This window comes from Montipora capricornis, chromosome 2 (assembly GCF_036669925.1).
Source record: "Montipora capricornis isolate CH-2021 chromosome 2, ASM3666992v2, whole genome shotgun sequence".
In the NCBI taxonomy this organism is placed as follows: Eukaryota; Metazoa; Cnidaria; class Anthozoa; order Scleractinia; family Acroporidae; genus Montipora; species Montipora capricornis.
In genome coordinates, this window is record NC_090884.1 from 10,609,094 (window position 1) to 10,622,256 (window position 13,163).

The window sequence follows — 13,163 nt, forward strand, 5'->3', positions numbered from 1 at the left end:
TCAGACAGCTGGGAAGAACAGACCAAGAACTGAATTGCCTGTCACCAGGCATCCCTAAAACACCGATGTGAGACATGGCCAGCATGCAGCAGAGAAACGAGCCCAGCAGAAGAGCACCTCAGCAGTCACTTACACACATGCCTCCCTTTACATCTGTGACAGAATGATGCAGCAGGGACTGTCATTAATTGGACTGCATAGCCACAGCATATGATGCTCAAATCCCAAAGAAAGACAACCCCCAGTAGCTCATTCTTGGGCTGAGCTGCCAAAGATGATCATGCCAGCTTTCTCAAGGAGAGGTATTAGCAAAGATCTGCTTGAACTGAGAATGCTTGATGTCTTGCACTATGACTGTAAACTGGTATTTGTCAAGGGAATACAGATACATTATTTTGAATAAAGCTTGAGCTCAACATTCATAACAATACAAGGAAGGACTATGTTTTTGCAAACATTGGCATGCAGCACTTATATTTGAACAGACTTAACTGATTAGAGTGTAATGTGAAGTGCTAGTTTTCAGCCCCATATGAACCATGTGAGCATTAGCCCTACTAATGGAAATGGGCCCACACAAGGACAGAGAAAAACTCTGACCAGGGTGGGAATTGAACCCATGACCTTCGGGTTAGATCACCGCCACTCTACCGACTGAGCTACAAGGTCAGACGGGAGCAGGCCGTGGCAACTGCATGAAGATGTTAATGTCACGGCAATGAACATGTACAAGTACAAGGAAGGATTACGTTTTTGCAAACGTTGGCCGTGTAGCACTTATATTTGAACAGACTTAACTGATTAGAGTGTAATGTGAAGTGCTAGTTTTCAACCCCATATGAAAACAATAAAATTAATCACTTTCTTCATTCAATGAATACTTGCACATGTTACTTTCTGTAGTTCTACTTACATCACAAATGTTGCAAACCCAATTATTATATTATGGGTTTCTGATTATACATGTACACAAGTCTTCATTAATTTTATTCTCATAACTTAATTTGTGGTTGGCATTTTTCATAAGAATATTAGTGGATCCTTGCAACTCATCCACTAACAATAATTAGTATATACTAAAACAGTGGATAGCGTTGAACTCGCGCACTGATTGGCTCGTCAAACTCCGAATATTTACCTCCGAGCAACTCGGGAAAAAATGGCGTCCCGATTTGCATCCGTGACAAGTGAAGAAAACATCCAATTAAATTTTTTGTGCTGTATATTATCTCACTGTTTTAGTATATGCTAAAACAACTATTCACCTCAGTGTCGGTGGCTAGCGTTGGATATTTACTGAGCCGCGAAGCCAGTCAACTTGATTCAACATATCTTTGTTGAACTACAGGCACGATTGCAGACACTATATTGTTTGGTTCGTGCTGGTTTATTTCTCTCCATTATAAAGAGGATAGCAAAAATACAAAAATGTAGCCCTAATAAGTAAAACTAGAATATTACATACCAACAGCAAAATCAAGGTTTTCCCATTGCATGATGCGAACTTCACTGGGATTCTGTTAGATAAAGGATGAAACAGAATAAAACAAAGTTATTCGCACAGTGGCATAAACTGTATGTACAGCTGTAATTGTACCTGTATTGATTGTGCTTACCCATTAAATACCAGCTAGTGTACAGTGATGTCACTAAGCGCCGGCTGCAGGTGAAAATCACCGCTTGAGAAAGGGGTGATTGTCGGCTGAATTTTGGCCATCAATAAAAGTGACTGAGAAAATTACAAATACTAATATTATTCTCTACACAATTTTAAAAGTCACTCGATGTGTTAACAAAAAAATTAATTGAATATGTCTGTCTACAGAATTACCACTAGAATTTATTGATACATGAAATGAAATACAGTATATGTAAAAGCACTATTTTGAGTACTGCTGTGCATGTCTTCTCTTTCCCCATATTTGTTATCTTGAAGAATATTATTATGCTGGGTGTTGCAAGACACTGAGAACAATCTTGTTACCAGGTCCCTTTGATGCTCAGAGTGAGAACTTACTGCCTTGATATAACCTTCAACCAGATGACATCCCTGCATGTACAGGTAGGTCATGCTCAAAAATCAGGAATGGTACCGAGATTTTAGGGTGTTGCACAAAAATTTCTACTTCTTCAAGTTGGTCAAGTATGGCTAAAACTTAAAGGTTGCTACAGCATCATAATAGTAACTGTTATTATGCTGTTTACTTGATTTAAACAATTAAGCCAGCAAAGCAGCTGCTTCTCAAAAGAATTTCTGACTCTATAATTATCACTTTACATTTCTCAGCCCTGCAAATCAAAAAATGCTTCCAATCATGGTGCAAAATGACAGTAATAATGTTGTCATCATGACAGATATAGTTTGCTTTACCATACGCTGTACAGTGCCGCAAATCATACGCTTTGATCTGGCTAAGCAAGGTTAAACCTATGACCACCTTAACATGACACACTGCTCCCATTGCAGACTTTGTTCTAATTCAGTACTTACCAGTACAGTCACTCTTAAGAGCTATGGAAAAAAAGTGTTTATGACAGTCATTATTATAATAATATTGAGAACAATCAAAGTCATGGTAAAAGTAATTACATGTACAAACAACAAGAAACAAAATTAATGGACACAACATCCTCAAATACCAGCCAGGTAGCAAGGGTATTCATTAAGGCCATTAAATTTTTTACCAAGATGTTTGCATCTGATATCCCCCCCCCCTCCCCCTCCTACTCTGTGATTTGGGATCATACAGGCAGGGGGGAGGGGGAGGGGCAGGGGCAGCTAGTCTCCTACTTAACCTACTGTAAATAAAGAACCAAGGCTGTGCTCTAGGGAACATTAATAATTTTTTTTATTTCATTAATTATCTGAGATCAACAATGCAGCAAGATCTTCATCCATCTCTATCTCAACACAACATTGCTGCTACTGTACAAAAATTTGGTTTTATCAACGGAGTTGATAATGTAAATTGGCCACCGTACAGAGATTCTAAAAGCTGACGTTTTGAGCGTTAGACCCTTTGTCAGAGCGAATCAAGGAATTATGGGTTATGTTTATTTTTTATAGTGGAGTAGGAGCTACACTATTGGTGGTAACATGGCAACGTGAAAAATAGGAATATATTAGTTAAATGAAAAGCGTTCATTAATACCGTGAGGATTAAGGGTGCCGATTTGGAAGATGAATTTTTGTTCTAGATTCTTGCGGCTTTCCATCGTACCTAGATGTAGGGAAAGGCCGCAGATAACCATGTGTTTTTTGGAGTGGTTGAGGAGATTAAAATAATGAGTGACTGGCTTAGATGCATCTCTGTCATTCTTCTCAACATCGCGAAGGTGTTCACGGAATCCGTCACCTAGTCATCTACCTGTGTCGCCAATGTATAATTCATTGCATAACGTACAGGTTATGCAATAAATGACATTTGCGGAGGTACCTGTGAAACGATCAGGGATCTTAACAGATCGCTTAGGTCCCGATATCTTGCTAGTGTTAACGATGAAAAGACAAGTTTTGCATCATGAGCGCATGCATTTGAAAGTGCCGGGTTGCTCGTTAGTTTTGACCGCGCTTCTAACTAAAAAGTTGCCTACCTTTTTGTCGCGTTTGAATGAAACAAGTGGAGGTTGTGAAAAGATTCTACCAGTCTCTGGATCATTTTGGAGTAATTTAAAATTATTAAGAATGATGCTTTTGACTGCGTGATTATGAGGATGGAAAGTGATCTAGAGGGTGAATGGAATTCTGTCATTCTTATCTTTTTGTGACGTTTGTAGTGATGACTGTCGATTAAATTGTTGGGCGCGATGATGGCCCGCTTTTAGAATCTCTGTATGGTGGCCAATTTACTTTATCAACTCTGTGGATAAAACCAAATTTTTGTATACTACTTCCCCACCGACGAAGCACCACAGTTTCTTTAGAAAGTACCCCCTTCATTGCTGCTACTGCTCTGGTGATCGTCAAACTTGCTAGTGCAAGAAAAACTTGCAACCCATCAATTATTTGATGATGAGAACAGAGGCAATGCCATTTTTCAGGTTTACAAAACAAAGGTCACAGGTCATTGTTTTACCAATACAGAAAAAATCCTAAACAACCATTATAGCTAACCAGCTTAGGCCTAATGTTAGGACTGGTAAATGATTAGGGTTGTTTCTGTATTGGTAAAACAGTGCCATGCGAAAGGTCGTGACTTCGACTCCAGCCGGACCAACACTCAGGGTCTTCAAATAACTGAGGAGAAAGTGTTGCCTTTGTAATTACATCCACAAATGGTTAAGACTTTCAAGTCTTCTCAGAGAAGGACTATAGACCGTAGGCCTCGTCTCACAACCCTTAAATGTTCAAAACCCAGTTGGACGTAAAAGAACCCACACACTATTCGTAAAGACTAAGGCATGGAGCTCCCAGTGTTGTGGTCAGGCCTCATTTCATTTATTCATGTGCTGGGTGAGATCACTAATGGACTGATAACGGCCGTCAGCGGTGTCTGTATATGCTGATGTCCGATCTTACCCATAGATTACTTGCTTGTAAAGTGCATTTGAATATGTTAATAGAAAATGTGCTATATAAATTCATTACCATTACCATTACCGGTACCTGTGACCAGTGTTTTGTCCCTGCCCATCAACTGGGTTAGTCTAAGTAAATTGACCATCACAGGCAGGTTACTAGAAAGCTAAGGCTTCGTTCATCAGAGATTCCTTGATTTGCTCTGATGAGGGGCTTTTCTATTAACTTCAATTTTCCTTACCAGTTCAGTCACATGATTCACACTGAGAATGGATTTGGATGAAAATAATAATAAAATAGTCAATATTATTACGGGCATTTATTCGTTAATAACCCGTTCTCTCCCATTCTTGAGCTTGGGTGACAGCATCAAAATAAAAAAGACAATTTATAATACCTTTTCTTTTAGAGGCTTCAGTTCTTCATCGGTGCCAACAATACGTATGTTAACTAGGAAATAAGAGTAGTAAAACTTTAATTCAAGCTTACATGTATTTCCTCTATCAAATTTCAGTTCAGAAATATTTTTCCCCATTCCACAAATGCTAATGATAATAATTATTGTTATAAGTATATTATTTTCACAAGTAAAACATTCAGAACATTTATCAGAAAGATGTGAATGAGAGGTGATGGTTTAAGTAAGATGTGAAGAGACTATCTGGACAAGGATTTACACAGATTCCGGTAACATGGTAATTGTGAAGAAGAGCTCCCCAAAAAACCTGTCGGCCGACTGTCGGTCAACTGTCGGCCGACAGTCGGCCGACTGTTGCCCAACTGTCGGACAACTGTTGGCCGACAGGTTGGCCACCGGTCGGCCGACTGTCGGCCAACAGTCGGCCGACTGTTGCCCAACTGTCGGTCGACAGTTTGTGTTATGTTTGAGGCCAAAGTGTTGGCCGACTGTCGGTCAACAGTCGGCCGATAGTCGGTGACCTGTTGGCAATCTGTCGGTAACGTGTCGGTAACCTGTCGGCGGGACAAACTAATATGATCGTAAGCATTTACTTGTCTATTGCTTCTAAACTACGCGAAAAGAGCTAAAGGCAGTTCATAACGATACCTTGAGCAGCACTTATACTACTAATATGGCTTTTGTCCACTGTTTTAGCGTTGGCTAGCGATACTTGCCCACATTGTAAACATCATTCATACATACATGACATACCATAAGAGGCCGCGTTGCATTGTAGGGCGATTTGAAGGAAAGTGTTTGTCTCCTCTACTAACTATGTATTGATACGTAGCTTATGGTTTTCAGAGTTTTTAGCAGAGTTTTCGATTAAATTATCTTCCAATGCGATTCTTAGATTGTCTGGTGTGTTGTAAATTACGCAAGTGATATATCCTATACGCATCTGATAACAACCGATAACAGTTGATCGGTAAGTAGGTGAGGTCTGTCGAGTCATACATCACCATTACGGAATGTCACGTTAACTGCTCGTTTTTACCACAATTTTTCTTTTTTCTTAAATGATCGGTAACCTGTTGGTTAGCTGTCGGTAGACTGTCGGTAAGCTGTCGGTCAACTGTCGGTCGACAGTTGACCGACAATCGGCCGACAGGATTTTTGGGGAGCTCTTCTTCACAATTACCCATATTCCTTACACTGTGGATACTGCTACATGTACACGTATCTTTTGGAGTTCTGACAATGGCAACAGCCACAGTAGAGTAGACTTGGACTGAAAAAATAAGACTGAGAGATTTTGTCTCTGGAAGGGTCTACATCATTGGGAAGATAACTGATTGCAAACATTCATTTTGTCCACCAGTGGACAAATTCATACTGAACGTACATGTACCCCTATAATAATTATTACTGTATGTATAAAAAAAAAGAACCCAGCTTGTTTTGGGAGCCCATTAGGCTTCAGTTAGCACATTAATAACTACAATATTTTTGCTGTAGGGATACAAACAGCATCAATAGCAATATACTTAGCACACATACCTGTCTGTCCTGGCTTGTAAATGGGTTTGTCTGTCTGAATAAACATAGAACTCTTCGGAGTCTTAATGGTGACGTCTTCACTGGACAGAAAATTGCGCTTTCCATCCACTGGCCCTCCACGAACAGTGAGCTTTCCTCTGATGGATGCATATGTCTTGCCATGAGCAATCAAAGGTTTTGGTATCTTTATTTAAAACAAAAGTATAACAAAATTAATGCATGTAAATCAAATCTTGCAAATCAGTTACAGTGTATGCATGGGTGTACAGTGCTCAAACTTAAACCATTGTCCACTTGTCCAACAAGTAGTAAAAAAATTCGGAAAATGTGTAGTTTTCTTCCCCACTAGTGCTCTGGACTAATTTGTAAGTAAAGTACATGTATTTTGTATCGTACCAAAAAATGCTTAAAGCCTTGAGACAATTGCCAAAGGCAAATGTTTAAAAAACTAACAGCCAAAAAGTGGTAGGCATTCCCTTGCCGAATGCACTGTAGGATACAATATGGCGAATTTTCGTCCACAGGTCCGATTGCGATTGTACTGTATCTATTTTCCTTTGGTGAAATTATAAAACGTGAGCAAAAGTATGTTACAATGGAAACATCTGCAAGGCTGACTGCTCTGTTTGTTTAGAGGAAAGCAATCATCAGATGATAAAAAAATTAAGACAACATCTGAAACACCTGCTTCAACCAAAAGGAGTACACGTAATGCATATGGAAGGATAAAAACAAATGGCTGAGGTTTGACGGAAAGGAAAACAAAACGCTGTGTGAGTCTTGTAGAGAATTTATGAATAGCAAAAATATGCAATACTCCCTGAGGATCGGAACGAATAATTTCCAAACAGACAGCCTAAAAGTGCATGATGCAAGTGAAGAACATGCGATGAGCTCAGCAGCGAAACAGGCAAGAGAGAGGCAAAGGGAGGGAAGACCTATTCCTGCTGCATGTTTGACCAGACTTGATCAAGAAACGTTCAAGACAATGGAATTCCTTTTTACATAGCATATTATATAGTAAATTTGAAACTTCCAAAATTTGTCTATCTTCCCACAGTTGTGCTTGTAATGTATTAGGCCGCTAAGTAGGCTGGGATAGGTTGACCATGTGCTTTTGATAGGGGTGGCCATGTTGTGATTGCAATGAAATTGGTTGAGTTAAATCTGTTTGTTTGCATACTTCATTGCTCTTGGGTTCACAACAGTGTTCATTGCAAAGAAAGAATGGTTTGTCCCTTGGAAACACATAGACAATAATAATATTTGATCAGATTAATTTTATTTGATTGCAGTTTCAAATATACTAACTTGCAGACACAAATGGCACACACTGTACATTAAAAAAAATGAAAATTAAATAATGATGAGAGTGACCAGTAATTTTGCTGAAGGACCAGTAAATTTTAACCCTAATGGTCCCACGGAAGACCAGACCCAAAAGTTAATTTCGAGCAATGCACTGCATGGTGTAACATAAAAAAGATTCAAACTACAAAATTAATTTAACTATGAAAAATTTGAATTTCAACTCTTAGCAACACTGTGGTGGGTGGCTGCCTGGCTGGTTGCGGAATTGGATAGACAGACTGACCGATAAACTGAAAGACTAAATCATTATTGACAGAGACAGAGGAATGACAGAATGGACGACCAATGGATTGACCTTGTGCACTGAATGATTGAACACTGCAACCTACATAATTATAATTGAAAATTAACTGATAACTTATCAGTTATCTGTTCCCTTGCTTGTCCACTTAAACAATAATTATTAACTGATCAATTCTAAGGTTAAATTACTGATTCACTGGACTAAGTGACTTACTAACTGACCAACAAAGTGGCTCACTATTATTGCTTCAGACAACGTGGTAGATAGGATCACCGAAGTTCTCATATCAATTTCCCAGAAAAACAAGAGAAGCTGTTTTCTCTTTACTTATTTCAAAATAACCTAAATTTAGCTCGTTCAGTTAAAAGGGGACATAGTGTTTTTAGTTGAGGTAAAGGTTGTTAACCAAATGACTCCTAAACAGCTCCAATTAGACAGAGTACAGTAAAATCCCACTCCTGGGGTCAATGGGTTATGCATAAAAGGAGACATTTGAGTGGAGATGGAGGCTGACCAACCCATTAATTAATGAGTAAAATAATCTGTGTCGTGTACACACAAAGATGTCAAGTTTTGATTAACGTGATATTCGTTACCGCTGTTCACAGATACATGTAGTCATTCCGTTTACCCCCGCTTATCTCTTATGGCGCAATGCAACATGGCTGCTCCTTTAGGAGCAGGAATGGTGCAGTGGTGAGAGCACTCGCCTCCCACCAATGCGGCCCGGGTTCGATTCCCAGACTCGGCGTCATACATGGGTTGAGTTTGTTGGTTCTCTACTCTGCACCGAGAGGTTTTTCTCCAGGTACGCTGCTTTTCCCCTCTCATCAGAAACCAAAATTTGATTTGATTTGTGTTAACTTGTTAATTTCAATTTACAGCGTCCCCGATTACTGCTCTACAGCGCTAGAAGATTAGACACTTAAATAAAGTTCCTTTCCTTTCCTTTCCTTTCCTTTTTTTCCTTAAATTAATTTTCTAAATTTTATACCTATATTTGTTTCTATTGGCTGTTTCTTATCGTCAATTTTCTAGTTAATAGTCATTCTATAAGCACATGCAGTGGTTCGGAGTCGCATTAGCCTTCATTTTCAAGGAGTCCACAGAGCATCCACAGAGTTCTTACAGTCAAAGGAGTTTTCAGTTTTTTCAAACCCCTCAACACAGCATCAAATTTACATGTACAGCTGTAAGTTCTATTCGGTTTTGTTTCATTTATCTCGGTTGTATCATTTTTGCTCTTTTTTGGCCCCTTGACCTTACTTGTAAATATAGCTCATTATATAGTCCGTATTTGTGATTGTGTTCAAGAATAAAACCAGTTATTTAAGAATTCAATCTCGAGCCTGCAATCTTGGACAGAATAAAATGGAACAGAAATACCCCCTTACCCCCAAATCAAGGATGAAGTCGATCGTGTGAAGGCCAAAATGCGCCATTCTCCCATCACTGATTTTGGGGGGAGGGGTGGTCTCAATTTTCCATTTAATTTGTCCAAGATTGTGGTTATTTGTTAAAGTAAGTTTCAAAGAGCGAGTTTCAGTGACCAAACACAGGAATGCAACAATCTGGCATTAGAGAGAGTAAAATCTATTAAGTCTCATTCCCAGGGGTCAATGGCTTAAATTCCACTTTACATGTCAGGCAAGAGGCAGGCTATTAGTGGTAACCAACCGCACCTCCCACCAGTGCAATATACTGTACATGTCTGTGGGCTGAGTTCCAATCTCAACCTGAATCAACAGTTTTCTTCCAGGTACTTTGGTTTACCTCCCTTACCAAAATCAACTCCCATCTGATGATACCTGGCTGTGGTGCTGTGTGCCATGATCTTATAAGGACCATATAGTGCCTGCCAGAGGCATATTATCAACATATTTATTTATGCTTTCGGTCCATTGATAAAAAAGATCTTGTTGTGCAGTGCCCTACTGTGTGTAATTCAGTTCCTATTGATTGCAAGGATTCAAGGACGATTTGAAGGGCCTTTTTAGTTTAGTTAACAAGTATTTTAAGGTATACCTTCAGTTTCAGCGTTCCATCAGAATGGCTTGTAAACTGGGCCTCATCACTAGCAATGATGCTAACATCACCACGATATGAATGTGTAAGAGTGGCATTCACAACCCACGGTACAGGCTCCAAAAAAAGGCCAACAGGTAACTCTTGGGTGCTTCCTGCACGGTAAATTCTTGGGGATGTTACCAAAATACCGCTACAAAATAAAAAGTTTAAAATTCAAGTAAAGTTCAAATTATTACAATATTATATTTCTTCAGCTGTTCAAAAATATGACAGAAAGTGACAATGAGATTATGAGAACAAGAACATGGAGCATGCACATGTAACCTGAAACTGCTATACTCACTGGGAACCGTACAACAAAACAAACTTACCGGTAATGAAACAAAACTACTATAAACCCACTAGAATTACAAACACCCTAAACTTCAAAATTGGGAAGAAAATAGAAGTGGTGATGTGATATATTCATGCATACCCAGTAATGGAGTAGAATATAATGTCCCTGAGAGCATTTAAGAAAGCCATCATAGTTTATGGGAAACACAATGATATTTTTTTTTGTGATGGGTAGACGCAGTTATGCATCAAAAATTAAAGGGACCAAAAGTAAGATGGACCATTTTGGATGGCTATTTGGTTTGCAAAAGCAGAATTCATACAGTGAAAAATAATCAAGTTAAACCAAATTTTTTCAGAAAAAGTTATACGAATTTTGTTGCTACTGCATGTTTGCAGACAGAAAATCATGTCCTTGAAATCAAACGCCTGTTGATGCATGCCAAGAAAGAAAATTTAACATTAAGGAGAAAGCACACAACACTCCGTGACCTACCAATATCTTACCAGTGACTAAACGATGTTTCGACTGCCACAGTAATTTTTGAAGAATGATTCAGAAAACAGAACAACATTCAAGCTGTAGTTCAAAAATTGGTACAACTGGTTCATCTGTTGTGTTCTTGGGCAAGACACTTTGCTCTCATGGTGCCTCCCACCACCCAGGTGTATAAATGGGTACCGGCGTAATGCTGGGGGTAACCCTGCGATGGACTAGCATCCCATCCAGGGGGGAGTATAGATACCGGTACTCCTAGTCGCTTCATGCTACGGAAACCAGAGATAGGCGCCGACCTGAATCATGGGCCTTTCTAGGCTCGTAACAGAGACTTTACCTTTTTACAACTGGTTCATCAGAGAGACAATTAATTATTACGGAACCAGGAAGATAAAAATTATTTTGATGGTCAATAATTACCCTGGTCCCAGAGGCTTTTCTTGAGCTGCGAGAGAGCGGTGAAGTGGTGAAGACAAGTCCCAACTAGCAGCGAGAAGAGAAAAACCTCTGCTTACCTTGAATCTCATTTTCATCCAGACACCAGGATCACGATCAGACGCTCAGGCTTGGATTGATTGATGTTTTTTACAAACACGCAAATCAACACAATTGGTTTGTTTGACACGTGATTGCTAAGCTGCCATTGGTCCCCTTGGTAATTATCAATTTGACGCATTTGACAGCTGGCGTCTGCATGAAAGTGAGATTCAAATCCAATGTAACCAGAGGGTTTGTTCTTCTCGCCACTTCGTGACTCAACTTCACCTCTTCACGACCCTCTTGCGGCTTAAGAAAAACCTCTGGGACCAGGGTAGCCAATAATTCACTCAGTGGCTCATTTGGGACATCCACCGAGCCACTAAGAATCATTCTCTGAAAAATTGTATTCTGGCAGTCTTTCCATTTCTAGAATTTAAGAAACCTGTAGTGAGCTTCAAGTTCACCAATTGCGTTCAGGAGGCGAGTGCACCACTGCATCATCCCTGCTCTGTCAAGTACAAAATGCAGGTCACAGGTCACAGGTCACAGGTCATTGTTTTACCAATACAGAAAGTATCCTAAACATTCATAAAAGCTAACCTTAGGCCTAATTAGACCTAAAGAAAAGTTTTTAGGCCTAAGGTTGGCTTTAATTTATGAATGTTTAGGATACTTTCTGTATAGGTAAAACAATGACCTGTGACCTGCGTTTTGTACCTGCCAGAGCCTTTTTCACATGGCGGCCATTTTTATGCCCTGGTTGATACAACCATTGTTCTATATCACAGTAAGTCTCAAGTTGTCTTTCCATGATAGAAAATTTTCGCCTACATACCGGTAAATGCTTTACCATGGCAAAAAACTACAAGGCCAAATCATAGCTTCATTTCGACACGGAAAACATACTTTTTTCTTGATCTTTTTGATACACTTTCTCCAGAGCTTGTATTGTCAATCTGTATTGTGGGAAAATCACTACCGGTATATGAATGCCTACACCAAGTAGTTACCAAAAGGTTGTGTCGAAAAGTGGGATGGGACGTGGGGACATTGGAACGCGGGGACTTGGGGACGTTGAGACATGGCGACTCAGGGATGCGGGGACGTGGGGACGTGTGGAGTCGGGGACTTGGCGACATATTTTCAAAGTATAAAATTTCAGAAATGGGAGAACATCCCCAAGAAAGTTGAATTGCTTATGTTATTTTGCAAAAATGATCAACTGTATGCTTTCCAAGTACCAGCTAAATACACAACAAAATTCAAAAATTGGATTCTCGAAAATTCATTTTCGCCACCCATCACTGAGCTCGACTGTGAAACAAAGCAGAAGACCTAATGGTCCATTGCTGACATAAACTGGCACATATTTGTTTTGCGAAGAAACATTTTATCCAATCGACGTTAACTTGAAATCTGCATGCTTAGCTTTCTACTCGCTCTTTCATCTGAAATGTCACAGTGTCACTTGCTTTTTCAGTTTCAAGCAAAAAGTTGTCGGACTGTTTTAGGGTAAATGTTCCCCCGATCTCAAAAACAAGCATTATGACATCTTCAGTCAAGTAATGTGACGTGACACAGACAACTACGAGTGAAATGCATAATTAATCAAAGTGCCAATGTCGTTACCCGTGGATAGGGAAGTTACCGTGATTGTTTAAAATTGGCAGGCTGAAGTTTTCTTTATGCATTAGTCAGTGTGATATAACAGCTGGATAATTGTGTA

General features: G+C 39.5%; 1 protein-coding gene across 1 annotated transcript in view; it reads right to left on the minus strand.

Moving 5' to 3' along the window:
* LOC138038817 (alpha-2-macroglobulin-like) overlaps positions 1-13,163 on the minus strand; it is a 105,633-nt gene that overhangs the window by 89,380 nt on the left and 3,090 nt on the right. The window contains exons 3-7 of the mRNA XM_068884877.1: positions 10,120-10,312; positions 6,480-6,663; positions 4,917-4,969; positions 2,492-2,512; positions 1,466-1,517 (exon numbers count right to left, since the gene is read on the minus strand). Coding sequence (XP_068740978.1) covers positions 1,466-1,517; positions 2,492-2,512; positions 4,917-4,969; positions 6,480-6,663; positions 10,120-10,312 — 503 coding nt within the window. The remainder of the gene's footprint in view (positions 1-1,465; positions 1,518-2,491; positions 2,513-4,916; positions 4,970-6,479; positions 6,664-10,119; positions 10,313-13,163) is intronic.